Source organism: Temnothorax americanus, unplaced genomic scaffold (assembly GCF_048541705.1).
Source record: "Temnothorax americanus isolate GAGA-0224 unplaced genomic scaffold, ASM4854170v1 Scaffold32, whole genome shotgun sequence".
Classification (NCBI taxonomy): Eukaryota; Metazoa; Arthropoda; class Insecta; order Hymenoptera; family Formicidae; genus Temnothorax; species Temnothorax americanus.
In genome coordinates, this window is record NW_027509464.1 from 2,314,904 (window position 1) to 2,334,866 (window position 19,963).

A 19,963-nucleotide genomic window follows, 5' to 3' on the forward strand; every position below is an offset into this window, starting at 1 on the left:
TTTGGTGGCAATTTTATTACGTCATTTAGTGAATTTTTTCTCTCCCGTAAATCTCAAGCGCAATAATCTGGGGAATCTCGTAATTTTCATTTCGACCAATGAGCTCCTCGCTTTCAGTCCGACGACGGCGATTGGCCGTCGCGTTGCAAGTTGCTGCGATCACGTGACGTTTTACCGCGCCCTCATGCGGGACTTGCGGGAGCTGTTTGGCTGTTTCTCTGCCGCGAGGCAAGGAGAGGTTAAGTGGTCCTTTGTCCTTTATCGCGTGCAAGAATGGCCGACGCGTAAGTAAACTTGGATGGCTCGCAAAATCCGGCCGCATCAGCCGACAGCATGATTTCGCGAATGCAAAAATGTCGTACTAATAATCCTCTATGATGCATGCGTATTAGCGAATCCATATTTTTACTTTGAACGAGCGAGCAAACGGGATCGTCAGCTCGAAGTTTGCGAGTGCGTCGTCGTCCCTCGCGGGACGGCAATATCGTTTACTAATATACGCGTACGCCAGAATGAATTTGTTTCCCATCGATTATAAAGTCACTTTACTGTTTGTATGTTGCGTGAAATCTAAAAAATCGATTAAATCTCGTGATTGGCATAACCTAACTTTGGCGAGAGTTTACGCGGTTTATCAAACATGTGTACACTCGAGAGCCTGGCAAAGCTATTCTATACACGATTGTTTTCCAATCCAGGAAGAAAGAAGTTGCTGTTCCTCCTCCAACCAAGAAACTGCCGGCGGTGCCGGAGTCGGTGTTGAAGAGAAGAAAACGCCGAGAGGCAGTTAAAGCTGCGCGCGTACAAATATCCATTAAGGTAATCATGTTACAACGATCTGACAGCTTATTTCCCTTCTTCTATAACAGAACCTTTCATATTTCTTCGAATAGAAAAAGGATTGTGCGACTAACTGATTTTTATTTTGTATTATTTTGCAGCAACGCGCAGATCGCTACAAGAAGAGGAAGCAGATCTTCAAAAGAGCTGAAGAATATGTGAAGGAATACAGGAGGAAGGAGAGGGATGAAATCCGGTTGATGAGACAAGCTAAGAACCGTGGAAATTATTACATTCCCGGTGAGGCGCGTCTTGCATTTGTTATCCGTATTCGGGGGTGAGTATGAGCGTGTTGTCGCTGACGTAAGTCATGCCTATCTTTCTTACAAAGAGTCTTCAAGTTAATTCGACTCGATTGTAATGTAATCGCAATTATTCCAGTGTGAACCAAGTGGCTCCCAAGGTACGAAAGGTATTACAGCTGTTCCGTCTGAAACAAATCAACAATGGTGTTTTCGTGAAATTAAACAAAGCTACGATCAACATGTTGCGCATCGTCGAACCGTACATCACGTGGGGATACCCGAATCTGAAGTCGGTGCGGGAATTGATCTACAAACGTGGCTTTGCCAAGATAAACAAGCAGCGCGTACCGATCACCAGCAACTCCATCATCGAGAAGAAGCTTGGTTAGTGTAAAACTGTTTTCTAATATTTCTGCAAATTATCAGATCGATTGCCCGTAAAATTAACGAGACCGCGAATAGCGCACGTCATATTCTCGGAAAATAGTTCGCTGACGAATCCATGGGAGTCTCGGAAACATACGTATTCTCCTTTCCAGTTTGTCGGAAATTAATAAAGCAATTTTTGTTATTGCCTGACTATATAATCGCTATAGTTAGGTGTTTTTCGAATTGATACAAAAACTGTAGTAATTTATACATATGTATGAGTTGATATCGACTTTGCGTAACGGTTGGAGAACGATTTATCGAAAGAAAAAAATTTTATTTTCACACTTAGGTCGATCTAATATCATCTGTACCGAAGACCTGATTCACGAGATATTCACCGTCGGCCCGAAGTTCAAGTTCGCCAGCAATTTCCTGTGGCCCTTCAAGGTATGTGTGTGTGTGTGTGTGTGCGCCCTTCAAGATATTAAAAAAAAAAGAAACCATGATATTTTGTACCGCGACATAGGCATGGTTGTAGATTAATCCAGAGTCTATTAACCTCCTACTATGTCGAAGAGCAATACGAGTTTTTCTTGCTGATGAATGATTTTGATATCATAAATTTAAGACGAGCTCAAACATTCTTTTCGACGCTTCAAGAACGAGCATTTTGTATCTCGATCACTTTTGTTCCTTCGGAAACAACGTTGCGTGTCTGTATCAAAAATCATTTCTCGACGTGTTTCCAGCTTAATACGCCAAACGGTGGGTGGCGTAAGAAGACCAACCACTACGTGGAAGGCGGCGACTTCGGCAACCGAGAGGATAAAGTCAACGAGCTCCTCAGAAGGATGATTTAAGTTTATAGAAATCTTCGTAAATAAAGTCCTCTAACTAAACTCGTGTTTCCTGTTGTCAATTATTCACATACACCTGATTAACATGTTACATATGTGTACTAGAAAAAGAACAACATTGTAAAACCAAGATATCTAGAAAAAAATACACTTATTAGTATTTGTAAAATTTGGCTTATATTAAAAAAGTTAAGAAATATCTTCAAATTCAATATCTCTGAAAGGTATCGTTAAAACGTCGGTTTTTAAAATCAATATTTAATCATAAGTGCCTCGATTTCATTCGGAACAAGGAGAGCCCCAGGCGGGCACGTTATGTGCACGCCGCGAGTTGCGAATAAAGCGACGGTCGATCGATATCGCGCCATTCCCGGCGAGGCACACGCGCGTCGTAGAACGTAACAGTAATGAGGTTTCGACCAATCGCGTTGCTCGATTCTTACTTCTACGGTTACAGACGGCCGAATCGAGCAACGCGATTGGTCGAAACCTTACTGTTGCGTTCTACGGAGATGCACGCGGCACTCGGGCACGCAACGGCAGATACGAAAAAAAGGGGGAAAAAAACTGCATTTTTATCGCGCGATTCGCCGCATTCGTTTACGCGATAAGTGCGTAAACTTCAATTAAGAAACATGGATGACTCAGGCCACGTTCCGTAACGCGCATATGCGCGCATTTTCTATAGTAATTATAACTTAATAACACACGGACGACACGTATAACCTATCCGCGCCATTCCGCGCTGTCCGCTCGCGTTATCTCACCCGAGAGCGACTGAAAAACCCCCCTCCGCTCACGTTGCAAAAATGACGAGGAATCGCGAAATCGCTTCGTTATAACGATAGAACTGCAGGAATTGTGAACACTCCGCTCGGAGGATCGGCGAACGAACAGGTAACGTGTTCGTCTTCTAACACGCGGAAGGCGCGAGTTCGCTTTTTGGAGCAGTGAACAAGAGGTTGGACTACTCCGACCCCAATGTCACGCGTTCCACGTTCGAATCCCTTTGGGCCTCCTTTTTTTCCCCCTCACTTTTTTTCCTCGTTTTATTTATCGTCACCAGAAAATATCGCGAAATAAAGCGATATTCCCAAAAACATGTGCTATAAAAAACAATAATTGTGTTACAGGTGAAATTAAACTCTCCGTTCCGATGTCCCTGGATTGAAGCATAGAGATTCAATTTCTCCAGTTGTCTCAATCCTCTTTGTATCCTGCGAACAAGAGAGACAGAGACGGCGAAAAGGGACAGCTCGTCTGACATGTCATTTAAAAGAAATAAATGTCCGGATAGACCTAGAACGACATCCAAAGTTGACACGATGTTACCTCCTCCCAACTTTGAGCAGCTACGGGACATTTGTATTAATGACACAGTTCGCGGTAGGTATTCTTACTACTTTCTGTAACTCCGCTTCAAGACGGCATTTAATGATACCTTTAACTTTTCAATTCAAGCGTCTACTTCAAACGAAGGTATCCTGTTATCAGAAAGGGATAGGAGGCAAGACGCGGCGGTGGACATTCATCGGTATCCCAATGTTAAAAATAATAAATGTGGTAAGACATCCATTATTCTAGATACGCACGACGAGAACTGTTTACACAAAGGTACACGGTTACTTCATACTCAGAGTAACTTGAAGGATTTCATCAATATAGGAATCAATGATCGAAGATCGGGCTGTACAGGCCGACAGATAAATATAGGGAGAGAAAATTTAGATAGCAGAAACGATGTACCTGAATCTGGTAATTCAATTGCCTTGCGCAGTACAGCAAGCAGTGAAACCAATTTAATATCTGATTGTCTTAATGAAATGAGAAAGACATTTCTAGAGTGTACCCCAAACACATTTTCTCGAAGGAAACTGTTGTCCTCCGTTAAATGTAATAAACCGGGAACGTCGTCTGTGGAAGTGAGAGACACAGACGTCTCGGCAATATCCAGAGACAGTGGTACAAGCATTGTACATAATTTATGTGGAAAGGACAATGTTCATTTAATTAATAACAAGAATGTACCTGATAAAAATGAAAGGAATTTCCAGGAGGGCAAAATTAATGATCGCATATCGAGTAATTTTTTCCAATTAACTCACGATGTTAATTTGAAAGAAAAGGGAGAAACTGAGGAAGTCGGGAATCGGATAACTGCATCACCAGCTAAACCAACAAAATCACTGCCTTCGGATTTGAGAGCTTCTGTCGAAGATAATGACGGGAAAAAGTCGATATTAGTTAAAGATAAGAACAAATTGTCAAGTTCGACGCAATCATTCACGGAGAGTATGCAATTGACGATTGCAGATAACGATCCAAAATTGATAGGAGAATGTATAGGACTTGTAATTGAGCAACAAGTCGCACCTGACGAGGACACAAGTATGCGGAAGACGGTGTCTGAAGTAATAAATGAAAATAATGAGAATGAAGCGATACATCAAGATGTGACAAGTGAGATAAATGTGGAGAATGACGAACAAAACCCGTTACCTGTAATGCCAAATGTCAATAGGAGAAAGGGTAGACCTAGGAAAGTAATAAATGAAAATAATGAGAATGAAGCGACACATCAAGATGTGACAAGTGAGATAAATGTGATGCCAAATGTCAAGAAGAAAAGGGGTAGACCTAGGAAAGTAATAAATGATTCCACGGATCAGAGCACGCTGAACAAATCGAGAGACTGCGATACGTCGCAAGAAATTCCCGATATAAGCGTTGCCGAATCTGTGACACGCAACAAAAGACGGGCTAGTAAAATTAAGATTACCGGTACAAGCGACTTAAGCAACTTAAGCGATGAAAGTGATATCGCAGAAGATACAACTTTCGTCAGGAAACGAGGTCGACCATTTGGTTCTGGAGGCCGCGGTCGGGGTCGCGGTCGAGGACGCGGCAGAGGAACATCGCGAAATTCCTTAGATACCAACTACATTCCTAGATCAACAGCGAAAGATCCTGAATCAACGAAAGAGAGTAACAAGATAGATGACACAGGCGCAGCTACGGATTCGAACATTGAAACCATTGAAAAAGCTCCAAACATTGAAAAAGCTGTAAGTTGCAATATATATATTTTAGAGATCTCCGCTACAACATATTAAAGTTATAACGTGAATAATTCAATCAAAACTTTTACTTATAGGAACAATTGGTGACTTGTGCCAAGTGCAATAAGGAAATACCGAAGAAACAATGGTCTTCGCATAGTTTACATCAACATAATAACATGGCTTGGCGAACGGATGAGGAGCCATTGGTAATAAAATATTCGATTGCGCATTGCAGATTTTTATATTATTAATAAATATTTATACGAAAAACAAATTTGTTTATGTATACAGGATTTTGAAAATGACGAAAAATTGCTAAAGAGAATATTGTCTTCTACTCTGAAGCGAAAAAAGAGCAAATTTCTGACTTGTGAACGATGTGACGCTACGAAACGGAGTGTCAACGGTTTTATATCACATATGCAATTTTGCGGTAAATCCGAAAAAGTAAGCGCAAAAAAGCCTACTTGTTGCGTAACATATATTATGACATGTGGCATTTTACTAAAAGGTTTCTCACCTATCTTATTGCGTTAGGAAAGGGAAGCGTTAATGGTGACATGTCCCATCTGTGAAGCAATTATGATGCCTTCCTCCGTGGAAGTACATGAACGTTTCCACAGGCAACAAGAACAGAGTAAAATTAAAGAAGCGAATTTACTAATGGAAAAAACTAAACGGAAAGCAGCAGAAAGGTAGGCACAACATTTCAATTAAAAGTTACTTAAATTACAGTTACTAATAAAGCTATGTATACATATATACACGCATATATTTTGTAATTACAGAGCGGTACCAAAGATATTGGAACTCACCGAATCCTTGAAAGAGAAAAATCTAAGCATGGTAATGAATATAAATTCCAAATTCACGTTTATATATTAAAATTGTATTTGTTATTTGTCATTTATCATATATATATAATATGTATGTTAATATACTGTTAATATATTTAGGACGATGTAATAATACAAACGTCCGAAAAGAAAAAAATACCAAGCACTTGGAAAGTTATGTGGGAAAAGGAATTAGATTCAAACGGTATCGCGTCTTGTAAACAAATAAGATGTACTTTCACGTGCTCCTCTTACGAAACTATCTGCGAACATTACAGTCAATGTGATTTCGCGCCACAAGAGGTACGTACCGTATTTCATAATTTTTATTACACTTGAAAGAGTGATGAAATATATGAAAGAACAATATTTCTTTCTTTTCTAGAATTTCATGTGTAGTATTTGCAAATTTGCCGCGGATTCTAGAGATGAGATTGTAAATCATATAGAAGAGGCTCATTCTGGCTACAAGGACGTAGATGAATGTTCCGATTACGAGATGGAGGAAAGTGAGAACTCGTATGAGAGTATTTCCGAATCGTCCGAATATAGTGTAAAACTAAAGTTACGCAGTCGTCGTTCGAAAATAAACTCCGATAGTACAAGTGAGTCGAATAGATAAGCCATATTTTACTCTTAATTGGCAAGTTTAACTGGATATATCTCTGAAATTTTAGAGACCTGCAGTAAAAGCCCGGCTATCTTAGTCCCGCAATCAACTTTTAAACAAGCTTTATGTTGGACTCTGGATTTGTAAGTATGATTAGTTTGCGTGTGTGTTTCAAATATTCTCAAAGTTTAATTTTGATTTTTAACCATAATTTAATTACTCTGTACGGTTTATCTTCTATTCACATTAACAAAACTAACTTTTTATTTAAAAGTCTTTGATTTATCTAAAATTTTGTTGTGACAGCGAGCTGAACAATTATGAACTGGCATTGTTCGAAGATGATGTGCCGAATTGTTTCACGTTATTGGGAGATAGCGATGCCGCAACGTATTTGCCAGAGCAAACGGCTTCGATGGCTTTCAAACGTGTAAGCGTCAATTCATCGGGAAATACAGAGAGTTCTGATGACAATTGGAAACGCATAAATAGGTTCGAGGGTGATACTTGTAAAGGTAATTTACAAAGATTTTACTATAAATTTACTATAAATTATGATACATTGAAATATTTAGCAAAGAACCTCTCGGAAAAAAATTCAATTGTAATATTGTTTTAGATGTGTCAACATTTTTCGTCGGCGGTCCTGTATGGGCGTTAGCATGGCTGCCCATTCCATCACCGATGTATTCCAAGAACCCGACGCAATACATCGCAATTAGCACGCATCCCACGATGGAAAGCCAATATACCGTGGGAAAGAAATATTCGGGACCAAACGTTATACAGATATGGGATGTTGGACCTCTAAATCACGAGTAAGTAACTCAAGGCATTACGACCATTTATAAAGTTATTGAAATTACGTTGTATTACGTCTTTTCAGAGTCAACAGCGAAAACAGATCACCCGTCTTAGCCTATGCGATCGCGCATAACAATGGTACAGTTTGGTGCTTAGAGTGGTGCCCATCAGGATGTTATCAGGATGTCGATCTTGACAATTATAAAATGGATGAAAATAAGCTCAGACGAATGGGATTACTCGCGGCTGCATGCTCCGACGGATGTATAAATATTTATTCGCTACCGTTTGCGGACGAACTTAAATTCGAGAAATCGGAATATAATTCGTGAGTTATATTGATTTTGATCGCGCATTATCTCCTTTTCCGTTATTTATTAAAATTCTTATGCGATTTTTTTGCGTTTAAGGTGGCCGATTTACAAGACCGATCCGGTAATAACGCTGGTTGTAAATATTCTTACGTATGACGCTGGCAAACAAGACTGGCAATGCACCAAGCTGTCGTGGACGAAGGGGCACGGACACGAGTAATATCGCTATCTAAATTATTTTTCCTACGATTTACGTATCTATTGTAAGAATAATTGTAAATATTTTTTCAGCATCATCGCGGCGGGTTTCACGAACGGTTACATCGGATTATGGCACCTCACGACTACCTCTCCTTTCTTGCTCACCGAACGAAAAAATACAAAATTCATAGACGCATTCAAACATTTCTTTGCTCATCATAACGCAATTACCAGTAAGTGAATCTTATCTCGTTCAAGGGAATGGAAAAAAAATGTATGTGTATAATAAACGCATTGTCTTGTTCTTTCGCATAGTGGTGGCACTAGTTCCACACAACAAAAACCGATTCCTCGCTTCCGCCAGTGTAGACAAATCATATAAATTTTGGGACCTGGAAGAGACAGGCACGCCACAAACTTGTAAAAAGAGGGGCATAGTAGTGAACGGCGTGTGGATGACGAACTGGCCCTGTGCAGTTCTTAGCTTCGACGATGCGATTGGGTAAATATTATTTTGTCGCGCGCGAGGATAAAAATAACCGATAAAAGTCACTTCTGACGCAATTATTTCTTCAGGTACCATTATATGCATACCTTGGTGGTGCCAGTGAGAGAATTCGGACACAAGTATTGTCCAATTTTAGCGACCAACTCGCCAACTTATGTAAGAACATCACACATTACTTCTGCTCTTTCAGATGACGATCGAGCGTACACTTTCCTAATATAACGTTCGATTTTTCAGGGTCTCGCTGTTTCTGATCATGCTAACGCTATTGCACACGGCACTTTAGCTGGAGAAGTAATGACTGTCTTTCTTCATCAATTGTTGAGTTCAAGTGGAGACAAATTGTTACCTAAGAAAAGACAGGTAGGAAGTTGTACCTTCTTACATCGTTATATTCGTAATGTAATCAAGTATTTCGTTGTAATACATTTTTATAATTTGTCGCAGTTGAACTCTTTCATCCAGACGGTGGATCTCTTAGAGGAGCAGCAACATAGCGATGAAAGTAAAGATGAAAAAAGTTCCAAGGAATATTACTACATGCCAGAAACCTATGACAAATGCAAAGATCGTTTTGGTGTTATTTTCCACGATAATTTAACGGTAAGTTGCCAAACGTTTCTCTCGTAATATCTTACATCTTAACGTTAATCAATTTTCTATTTCAGGATTTGAGAAAGAACGTCGCCCGAGGTAAGTTGAAGGATAGTCTGAACAACGACAAGCTGAGGACTCTCCCTATCGAGCAATTTCCATTTACTTCTGTAAACCGGGTACGCTGGCGAAGATTCTCTCCTATTTTTCCTCGAAATAATTAAAAGCACGTTTCAAGAATCACGGATTTTCTTTGCTCTCGATATAGAAACGTAACTAAATACGAAGCGCTGATATAGAAGATAAAATTAATATATATATATTTTTTTTTCTTTTAGATGACTTGGAATCCAAATGCATGGAGTTATCTGTGGCTCGCGACGGGCTACCAAAGCGGTTTGGTGCGACTGTTGAACGTCAGTTCCATGAACTCCAGTTTCATTACAACCCGCGAACTCAATACTCGGCTACCGGAGCACGTGAAATCCATGCTCTCTAAAGGAGAACAACTCGACTAAACGCCAGAATCGGAAATTTCGCGGATCACCCTTTTGTATATAAAAAAAAGATGTATGTGTGCAAGATGAATGTCGAATAAATTTTTCATCACGTAACGAGACGAATTGATCTCTCCTAGCTGTGCGGGCCGCACAGATTCTCGACGAGGCGCGTCGTGGAATCTCTCGCTATTGCCGGCCCTGGAGGCCCTGGAACACATCTACATTCATACAAAGCGTGACGTAGCGACGAGGCGTAGCGAGAGAGAGAGAGAGAGAGAGAGAGAGAGAGAGAGAGAGAGAGAGAGAGAGAAAAAAGCCAGATACCGGTCAACGGGCGGGATCCAGTGTGGGATCGGAGCGCGTCGGGCGGAGAGCCGCTATCTCGCCGGTCGAGGTTTCTCCTATCGCCGTCTCTCGAAATTGCATCGGAACTGATAAGGCTTCCGACCGGAAGTGCCCGCGAACCCGCGCCGAGCCGCGCCAGTCGAACGGTCCTCCCGACGGTGCGGTAAGTGCGAAAAGAATCTCATTTATTTAACAAGGTCTTGTTTTCCGTAGTGACGCATCCGAGCACGCTGGATCCTCGCGAGGGTTCCGCGTTATATCTTGCACGCTTCTGGAAGAAATCGCGTCTTTAGAACACGAATATTCGGAACGCACTCCTCTCCACTCGCTTCACTTGCGCATCTTAACTGTAAAAATGAAATACCGGAGAGCATTCCGAGCCCGACACCTGCTCGTATTTTAACACACACACACACACACACACAATTGCATAATAAAATTAAATATAAAATAAAATTAGATATAGTAAAATTTGAAAAATATATTATCAAATTCGTTGTTATCTTTATAGTTACAATTATATAATGTTGCTAGTTTAATAAAGGTCTTGAAATTTTATTTTAAATTGAGATTGGGTGCAAGAGCAATCCTTGGATGATGCATGATTTTCTTCTAATAAATCGTGTGAGAAACGTTAAAGGAGCAATTTTCTTAAAAATTATTTAGAAAGGGGAAAAATTGTGCGACCGAAGATATTTTGAAAAATATCGATAAGAAACAAACGCCACAAAGAGAGCCTTGGAAATCTCTCCGCATCCGAGGATTAGAATGAGCCGGCTCATTTTCGATGCAACGCAAATGACGATCAGTTTTTCTTTTTTCCCAACGCGCAGAAGATGGGTCTCAACCCCATGAAATGGAAAACGAGAAGTATCATGCACGGCGTTCTAGGCGTTCTGCTTCTCTACACGCTGTTTGTTTATAAGAAGAAGCATCAAGTGATGTTCGAGGGCATCATAAATAAGTCGGATCCCAGACTGGTGTGGGAGTTCGTGGCCGATTTTAGCAACATGAAAAAATTGAACCCAACAATGTAAGTAGGAATCGGACAATGCCCTGAGGTACGCAGTTGGAAATGTTGTGTATCTCTGTTAGGAATTATGCCGTATTAAAATTTTTGTGTTAAATGCGCTCATTCGTGTAAACTTAATATTTTTGTTATGTAAATTAAATTGTTTTTCTGTGATTTTATATTTAAAATCAATTCAAAATGTGTGTAAAGTTAGAAACGATTTTTTAAAATGTTGAAGTAACACACTTTGCACATAGTCTAACTTTTACTCGCATTATTTTAATCAAAAGTTTGCATAAATATACATTTGTAAAGAATAAAAATAACTTTCTTTTTACGTTTATTTTATTAAAAAATATGAATTTTACACAAAATTAACTTAATAAAGATCGCATTTATTGAAATATTAACATAATATTATTATCATCATTAAACATATTAATATTAATACAAAAATTTGAGTGTGGACCATGTGGGACGTGCGATATATATATGTATAAAATTCAACGCAAATTTGCCCACTGCGTGCATAGAAACGATCAATATTATTACATTAATAAAAAAAGAAGAGGAAATAAAGAATAGATAAAAAAACGGGAGCAAGAAAATATACATGTATGCTCCATTTTGATTCTTTTATCTTCGAGATACGGAGAGAGAGAGAGAGAGAGAGAGATGTGAAACGACGCAGATCATTTTAATTCGATAGGGCAGAATGAGATACGTTGTGCAGCTTTCTCCTCAATCGATCAGCATTTGATTTATTTGAATTCAGAGAGGATTTTAGCGTGATCGACGAGGGTGGGAATTACGAACATTGGAAATACTCCGTGCGGTACACCGAACATCTAAGTCACCTGCCGATGATCCGTAACGTGGCACACGGGCACTACGCCGTCAAGCCGGACGACAACGGCTACGTCATCAGTTCCAGGCATCTAACTTGCTTCCTCTTCGACCTCTACTGTTGTAAGTCGACACCGTACGCACGGTGGATCTCGCTCGCGCTGCCTAAATCTACAAACGCAGTCGAATTTTTCTTCCGTCTCGCGCACCAATTATTCCGTATAAATCGCTGACGCAGTTATACAGACTCGCTCAAACGTTTCAGAAATTTTATAAGATTTTCAGAATGCAATGAGGAAGAAAAAGCAAGCGTGCAAACGTATGAGAACGAATCTTTTGTAGCTTAGAAAAACGCGAATGATATTATGTTCATAAACTAGTCGTGCCATAAATTCTGTTCCTAAGAAAAATTGAAAAGTATTAAATGAGATGAATTAAAATAAATTAAATAAGAGTTTGAAGCCTGACTGTTTGAAGAAATTCATGAAGACAAGAGGTGGACATTTTTTATAGACGTTATGGCTATTTTTATTTTGTAATTTATTAATTTAATAAAACGAATTTTTGCATTTTGTGCCGCGCTTTTTATTTTAGTTAACAAAATAAACTTATTTTCCTAAAGGAACAGAATTTGTGACTATTAAAACGAGTAATATATTCCCGATAAACTTTTAGCCACACGATCTCGGCCACGATTCTTGCGCAATTCTTAAAATGCGCGATCGATTCTCGTAAAGTATAAGAAACAGAATAAATATGCTGTTCAACGATCGCTCTCGGGGAAACGTCGTTTTCGAATACATCCTGGAACTATTTTTGAACGATCTACTCTCGCTCGCCTTGTACTTCGACGTGTCTTTCAGCTCCGACCGTATAAACTCAACGTCACGGTACCGAGACTAATCGGATTTATTATAATCGCGCTGTTTTGCTTTTCCAGTGGAGTCCGTTTCGCAATTCAGATTCGACACGGACGGCGCGGAGGACACGAGATCCATCGAGACCGTGCAATACGAGTGCCCGATCGCGTTTTCGCCACTGTGTCGGAGGGAAGTCGTGTACCAGCGAGAGGAGATCCTGAAGAGGCTGAAGCTGGAGTTCGCTGTCGGCAACAGCAGAGAAAACTAGGAACGTCGACTATGCGAGATATTGTGCTTGCAGCTTGCGGAATCCTTTTTTTTTTCTTTTTAAGAAAACGGGCATTTTATGAATGTTTTAATATGATTACATAATAATGTACAATTTATATTTTTTAAGTTAAACGCGTTATATCTTCTTTTTTTTCAAATAACTCGACATCGACTTGATAGATTGTTACTTATATGAACTTTTGTGTTTTCTTGCGATCGAGAATTGAATGGAAGCTATAAGCTACAATTCACATTTTAATTTTAGGGGATTTTTCTAATTCTACATGCTGCGCATTTCAATGTATATTTTAATATATATAATTTATATATATATTATAATAAATATATGTATATTACATTTTTTAAAATGTTTTTATTGCGGCACATAGAATGACTTCGACCAAAATTCAATTAACTTGGTTGGTTTCGATTAATTTTATATCAACGAACACTTGTATAGTTTCGTTAACATGGATAGTATTAGATAGAATTATTAATTTCTTGATATATTGCGATTGTATTTCATTAACATGAATATAGAATCGTTAATTGTTCATCATTGAAAATATGGATAAAAAATTTCGCCTCAAACAATTCTGCCGATTAAATTAATCAGCAATTAACTTATTAAGTAGTATTTGTACTATTTCATAAATAGATTGTTAATCTTTTGTTGTTTAATATACAAAAAATTAGCCGCGACAATTAATGGTTTCTTATAAAGTTTAAAATTTCGTTATAAAATCGTTTTGTATCTCGTACGAAAACTTTTGAAGCATTTTGCAATTGAAATCGACAATCAAATAATTTATATTTATTAATTATTTTTACATCGTGCGCAATTACTCAACAAAAATAAATTAGTTATTTTTATTTTCGCTCACGAAATTATTTGTGTTTTGTATAAAGAGTTTTGAAGTAAGTGAACGATTGAAAACATTCAAATAATTTAAATTGAATATTTTCAAATTATGTGTAACTAGCCGACTAATATCCACTAAATTTAAATTCGAATGATACAATTCGCTGTTTCGCGGCGATCTATACGCGATCTAGTATGACCAACGTGTAAACGCAAAATCTCCGATAGGAAAACGGCGGAAAAAAACGGAGTGTAAAAGAGAGAGAGAGAGGGAGAGGGAGAGAGAGAGAGAGAGAGAAAGAGAAGAAAGAGGATAGAGGATAGATCTGGAAGATCAACAGTTTATCGAAAACACCGCGGACGTGAAGGCTCAACGTGCGAGTTAGCGAGGGACGAGTGTTTTCGCGAAAGTTTTGTACTCCGACTCGCGTCCGTAAACGCTTGAACAGTGTCCGTTCGACGTACGTATTTACGTTCCCGGCAGCCGCAAGCATGTCCAATAAATTCGACACGTAAGTGGCCCGTTCTCGCCCGCGGGCGTTACTCTTCGAGGTTAGACGCACGCGTTCGAGCGCACCGCGCACCAGCGGGATGAGCGGGATCTCGACGGGGGTCGGTGATGGTCGGGATAAACGTCCCCCCCGTCCGTCGCGTTTCGTCCGCACGAGTGTTCCCGTCCGGGCGGCGGGAGTCCCGTCTCGACCCTCGACGACGGAGAGGATAACATATTTGTAACCGACACCATTTAGGATTCTTGTTGACGTGGATAGAATGTTTATCGATTTCGCATTGATGTGTGAAAAGAAAAAAAAATAAAGAAATTAAAGATCAGGAACGGCTACTCGGGGTAGAAATTTTACTGCGAGCGATTTTGCCGATTAATCGGATCGAGGTGACCTTTAATTTAATACGAAAACGGGTGCTTGAGGTATGCAAATTAATATTTCTGTTATGCTTGACTCATAAATTGTGACAGCGCTTACAGATTGAAGGCCACCGAGGACAGCGGAGACGAGGAGTCTCAATCAAAGGATAATCAAAAGGTGGAGAAGGGTCCATTAGTGAGTAGAGAGAGAGAGAGATTGATTGATTGATTGATTGATTTGTTTAATATGCCCAAACACAGTTATAGGGCAAAATTACAGAATAGCAAAACTTAGAATTCGACATAATATTAGAAGTTACAGTCTGTAGATAATACAAAGACCAGATGGCAATTATGTCGCAATTCCACTATATATCTTAAATGTAGCTAACTAAATAGAAACACCAGAGTAAAAGCAAAAACTAACTATGTACATCTTAAAACTAAATAGAAACGCATAGACAAAAGCATAAGCATAATTATGTATAACTTAAAACTAAATAAACGTATACAATACATAACAAATGATAATTTGTGTTACGCAACAAACTAGAAGCATTTGACAAGATAATGCGAACATTGCACCGAGCGATTCATAACAGAAGGATAAAAGTATCAGACAAATTCAGATGTAAATAAAAACGAACGGAGAGAGAGAGAGAGAGAGAGAGAGAGAGAGAGAGAGAGAGAGAGAGAGAGTGTGTGTGTGTGTGTGTGTCTTGTCTGGGCGCACACCGAGATGTTGGCGTCGATGTAAACCTGACGATTGACCGTATGTCCGCCTTTGCAGCCTCCAATAGAGATAAGTCCAAACGAGCACAAGCTGCAGTACGCTTATGCGTTGTGGTACAGCCGGCGTAGCCCTGGCAAACAGACCAGCATACAGAGCTACGACCAGAATCTAAAGCTGGTCGGCAGGTTCGCGAGCGTGGAGCAATTCTGGGGTCTTTACAGTCACTTAGTACGACCGTCGGATCTCACGACGCACACAGACTTCCATCTTTTCAAAGTCGGCATAAAACCCATGTGGGAGGTAAGCAATATTCTGCCTCATTTTCCATTCGATATGCGTGAATGTTATTTGTCAAATTTATCGCTCGTTCTCACTTCTTCTAGGACGAGGCGAATCAAAAAGGCGGCAAGTGGATAGTGAGATTACGAAAGGGTTTAGTTTCCAGGTGCTGGGAAAATCTTATATTGGCAATTTTAGGAGAGCAATTTATGGTAGGGGAAGAAATATGCGGCGCAGTTGTGTCTATAAGGTTTCAGGTAGGCGAGACGTGCTTACTTTTAGTTTTTAGTCAAATACAAAAGTTCTTTTTATATCTCAATCGGTTAATTTGATAGGAGGATATAATATGTGTGTGGAACAAGACGGCGTCGGATGTGACGATAACAGCGCGGATTAGGGATACCTTGAGAAGAGTATTACATCTTCCACCTACTGCCTCTATGGAGTATAAAACCCACAATGAGAGTTTGAAGAATGTACACCGACTCTAAAGTTGTATAAATTTGGAGAACGAGACGTATTACATTACAACTTTCCTGACAGACTTACAGGTAATTTAAACGGTTCGACATCGAAGATTATTTCGATCCGAAGAGAAAAAACTTCTTTTCTCTAATCACGTTACGTTTTTTAAAAATACAGCCGACTTATTGCTTTCCAGAGGATCACATTTGACAGAAAGTAAATGAGACATGCGAGTACTGGGGAAATATCCACTTGACGATACACTTCATTCAAAGTGTCTGTGTTGTAACTTATGTAAATAATGAATATACATTGATCATAAATAAATAAAATGTCCTTATTTCCAAGGCGTTTAATATGAAGAAAAAATTTGTGGCTCCTTGGTCAGCGAGTAGTCTCACATATCTCGTCTTTCCTCAATCTCGCGAAAGCACGTTTCTTAAAACAATGGTTGCCTTTTAAAACTAATTTAAAATTTTTTGTACATGGAGAACGGTCAGGAGACAGATTTGCTCTATCTCTCTAGACGTTGCAAGTATTTTTAATTGGAATTTTTATTTTATTGTGAATTATTATGTTATGCATGTGACATGGTACTTTGTACACAAGATTGTAACGGATAATAGAAAATGGAAAAAAAAAGAGAATTGTTCATTCAGATATTTTTAATATTTCAAGTTTGATCCAACTTTATATACAGGAAGACCCTTACCTAGCTGTACATGAGATCATGGCAATTAGAATATATAAAATGATCGTGATTATGAATGGCGAAATATATCACAATGATTATATACACAACATAAAGATGCAAAGTCATATAAACTAGCGATATGAACGTCAACAAACGTTCTTGTGTCGTTACGTTACGTCGTTTATAAAGGACATGTACAATTTATCCTCGGTATATATACACGTTTTAAATATTAAAATTACATTAGTTTCCCAGTAGGCCTGGAGATGTATAGTTCACGAGCCAGAACATCTCTTATTATACGTTTCGATCGAGACCACCTTGCTTTAAAAAAAATAGGGGGTAGGATATTTCTTATATAATATAATATATTATATTATAAAGTTTATATGTGTATACGAAAAATATATGACAGGAATATTTTCTATTTATGCTATATATATATATATATATATATATATATATATATGTATATATATTTATATATATTATATATATGTATATATACACACGTATAAAATTATAATATAATTATTATCAAAAACAAATATCAGTATCTTGGTCAATACAATGTTGAAATTTGTCATTTGTAGACTAGAATCGAGTACATTTCATAAGAAAGGAGGCCCAATTTAACGAAGTCTTGTATTAATTGTGCTTTTATCCTACGATTCTCTATCCTGTGTACAAAGTTGTTTGTATAAAAATCTAAGGATTATAGTCCTAAAACGATATTTGCAACCATACCTGTAACAAAAAAGTTATCGTAATTTTGTATATAAGTATATTGTACATATAATTGCATACTTACCTAATACAAATGAGAATATTAATTTAAAATTTACAGAGAGATGGAGGTAAGCAGGCATCCTATGATTTTGTTCTCCTTCAGTGGGTAGGAGTAGTCCAATTATGCATACAATTCCTGTGATGAGCGCTACATAATTTGTACCTCCTAAAATATAATTCGTGACTATTAAAGCGCATGTTAATTTGTTTGAAGATAGCGTGATCAACAGAGAATCTATATATGTCGATCTTCTATTTATATACTAGTTTAAACTTTAAACTAAAAGTTGTTATTTGCATGGAAATATAAAATTTCTATTACTTTGCTAATTTGCTTAAATATATAAACAGATCTTTTGTGATTTATCGAAAACGTTCGAGTTCGGTTTAAAGCAGTCTTTTAAATATTTACTCACTATCCATCGTTTTATTTCGGCTTATAAGCGCATAGGATTCTTGTTGCCTAGTTTCGTTTATTGGAAGTTGTTGAAACATATCTGGATCTGGTGTCGCTCTCCCAGCTGTGTCCATCACTCCAGGAAGTAGTCTAGCTTCTACATCTCTTTTCCCAATCACCTAGCAGGATTGATTTGAGTTTAGACTCCCCAAATGATCACGCAACGTTATAAATATTACCTGCTTATTAGGATATTCGTGCATGAGTATCCTGAATTTGTCGACCACGTTGCAGTTACTTGCCAAAATCGCCGTATGTCTGACAACAATGTCGACACACGAGCTAGGTTTTATCACACCCTCTGGATCAACCACCTGATATTTGTATGGCGCAGTACACAAGACTGGAACAACAAAGATTTATCAAAGGGACACAGGGTTAAAGTTTTGAAGACACATTTGCCAGAAGAAGACAAACAGTTACCTCTGAATTTTACAGGGAATTCATATGGGTTATACAAAGTTAACACTTGCTTGTGGGTCGACTGGTCGTCCAGGTAGAACGTGATGCTTTGAGGAAACACAAAGATTGGAAATTTCCGAGGCGTGGCCGCTAACGACATTGTTCTGCCTCGATCCTAAGCTACCCATGCACCTGCAAAGATGCGATATACTCGGTCACACGGGCATTCGTCGCGATCAATTCACGTATCTTCCTGCGCTTTTATTTCAGTTACAAAATCATAAGACTAGCGAGGCCGCTCTTTTTACACGCGTTCGGCTGATTATGAAATATCCAATTCCATAACCCGACCCCACGTTAACACTCGTGCATTATGCATCGCGAGAAGTGTGGCGCAAAGTTACGGAGTCGCGAGCACGCATTTAAAGGCAACGAACTGGTGTGTACGCCAATTAGTAGAATTAAACGAACTTGACAAGAATTCGTACCGAATTTCCGCGACTTAAAATAATACCAGCCGATATCGGCTGGTCACGTCGATTGAACCGTCACTGGTCGCGACGCACGGCGAAATCGCGCGACTCTTTCGTGCGGAAACGAGTGACGAGTGACCTTTTCTCGCGATCGGGCCTCACATCGCGTCAAAATGGAATGCAGTATAAAAAAGCTTATACATATGCAAAATATTTACAAACAATTGAGTATCCCGTGACACATCGCTGTAGCTCGGCCACGAGTTCACAGAGGCCGCGGACGCGCGTCTCTGCCGCGCCCGCGCCGCACGCACGGACGATTCCCTAGGTACTTTAGCTCCAGTGACGATTTCGCGCCTAGGAAAACGAACCCTCTGCGAAGGCGTCGTGGTCGTGGCTTCTGCCACACCGACGCGCGGAAGCCGCTTGCAGAGAGAAGGATGAGAGGCGCAATGACGGCGATTTTCACCGGAAATAAGTTGGCGCTGCAAGTTCATATTTTTTAATTTACTATAGCTTAAACGATTGCTCCCTAATTGCTCCCTCAGAATCGACGATTGCTCCCCTTTTAAGATTATTATTTTTTGAGATATTTAATAAAAACGAAAAATTTCTAATTTTTATTAAAAAACATATTTATAATAACTCTATGCAACTTTATAGGGCATAGAACGATTGCTCCTTCATTGCTCCTTATTGCTCCATCATAATTTTAATGATTTATTGCATTTTTATTGAAAAAATAACAAATTAATCATTTCACTATCGACCGCCTATTGTAACTATGGCTCGGCAGCGCATGCGCATGCTACCATAACTATGCGCATGCGCGATGGTATCTGTTAGAGCTTTTATTGGTTAGCCNNAT

General features: G+C 39.0%; 5 protein-coding genes across 10 annotated transcripts; 4 read left to right on the plus strand and 1 right to left on the minus strand.

The window, feature by feature from the left end:
• Positions 1 to 142: 142 nt before the first annotated feature.
• On the plus strand, positions 143 to 2,356 carry Rpl7 (ribosomal protein L7). The gene is made up of 6 exons (XM_077413044.1): positions 143 to 284; positions 699 to 819; positions 942 to 1,117; positions 1,222 to 1,469; positions 1,807 to 1,904; positions 2,207 to 2,356. Exons 1-6 carry the CDS (start codon positions 274 to 276, stop codon positions 2,315 to 2,317), a joined length of 765 nt encoding a protein of 254 aa, XP_077269170.1. The 5' UTR covers positions 143 to 273; the 3' UTR covers positions 2,318 to 2,356.
• A 474-nt stretch (positions 2,357 to 2,830) lies between these two features.
• On the plus strand, positions 2,831 to 9,857 carry LOC143901089 (uncharacterized). The gene is made up of 21 exons (XM_077413043.1): positions 2,831 to 3,211; positions 3,448 to 3,700; positions 3,776 to 5,379; positions 5,469 to 5,582; positions 5,668 to 5,823; positions 5,914 to 6,071; positions 6,165 to 6,222; positions 6,333 to 6,515; positions 6,598 to 6,817; positions 6,890 to 6,965; positions 7,129 to 7,337; positions 7,442 to 7,640; positions 7,709 to 7,954; positions 8,037 to 8,156; positions 8,232 to 8,374; positions 8,457 to 8,643; positions 8,718 to 8,805; positions 8,887 to 9,012; positions 9,097 to 9,252; positions 9,318 to 9,422; positions 9,582 to 9,857. The coding sequence occupies exons 2-21, from the start codon at positions 3,580 to 3,582 to the stop codon at positions 9,759 to 9,761; spliced, it is 4,449 nt and encodes a 1,482-aa protein (XP_077269169.1). The 5' UTR covers positions 2,831 to 3,211; positions 3,448 to 3,579; the 3' UTR covers positions 9,762 to 9,857.
• A 232-nt stretch (positions 9,858 to 10,089) lies between these two features.
• LOC143901094 (uncharacterized) lies at positions 10,090 to 14,735 on the plus strand. Its single transcript, XM_077413052.1, has 4 exons — positions 10,090 to 10,251; positions 10,922 to 11,121; positions 11,876 to 12,069; positions 12,887 to 14,735. The coding sequence occupies exons 2-4, from the start codon at positions 10,925 to 10,927 to the stop codon at positions 13,072 to 13,074; spliced, it is 579 nt and encodes a 192-aa protein (XP_077269178.1). The 5' UTR covers positions 10,090 to 10,251; positions 10,922 to 10,924; the 3' UTR covers positions 13,075 to 14,735.
• Positions 14,314 to 16,622, plus strand: LOC143901091 (eukaryotic translation initiation factor 4E type 2). Of its 3 annotated transcripts, none has more exons than XM_077413046.1 (6): positions 14,314 to 14,450; positions 14,915 to 14,999; positions 15,594 to 15,836; positions 15,920 to 16,072; positions 16,151 to 16,366; positions 16,458 to 16,622. In XM_077413046.1, exons 1-5 carry the CDS (start codon positions 14,431 to 14,433, stop codon positions 16,304 to 16,306), a joined length of 657 nt encoding a protein of 218 aa, XP_077269172.1. In that variant the 5' UTR covers positions 14,314 to 14,430; the 3' UTR covers positions 16,307 to 16,366; positions 16,458 to 16,622. The 3 variants fall into 3 exon arrangements, with proteins under 3 accessions (XP_077269172.1, XP_077269171.1, XP_077269173.1); XM_077413045.1 differs by having other exon boundaries at positions 16,477 to 16,622; XM_077413047.1 differs by having other exon boundaries at positions 14,915 to 14,981; positions 16,477 to 16,622.
• Positions 16,623 to 16,927: 305 nt separating this feature from the next.
• On the minus strand, positions 16,928 to 19,547 carry LOC143901092 (motile sperm domain-containing protein 1). Of its 4 annotated transcripts, none has more exons than XM_077413050.1 (6): positions 19,318 to 19,547; positions 18,644 to 18,814; positions 18,400 to 18,563; positions 18,180 to 18,339; positions 17,786 to 17,929; positions 16,928 to 17,721 (listed from the first exon to the last, which is right to left on the minus strand). In XM_077413050.1, exons 2-6 carry the CDS (start codon positions 18,780 to 18,782, stop codon positions 17,690 to 17,692), a joined length of 639 nt encoding a protein of 212 aa, XP_077269176.1. In that variant the 5' UTR covers positions 18,783 to 18,814; positions 19,318 to 19,547; the 3' UTR covers positions 16,928 to 17,689. The 4 variants fall into 4 exon arrangements, with proteins under 4 accessions (XP_077269176.1, XP_077269175.1, XP_077269177.1 ...); XM_077413049.1 differs by having other exon boundaries at positions 19,314 to 19,547; XM_077413051.1 differs by lacking the exon at positions 19,318 to 19,547 and adding an exon at positions 19,111 to 19,294 and having other exon boundaries at positions 17,820 to 17,929.
• Positions 19,548 to 19,963: the final 416 nt, after the last annotated feature.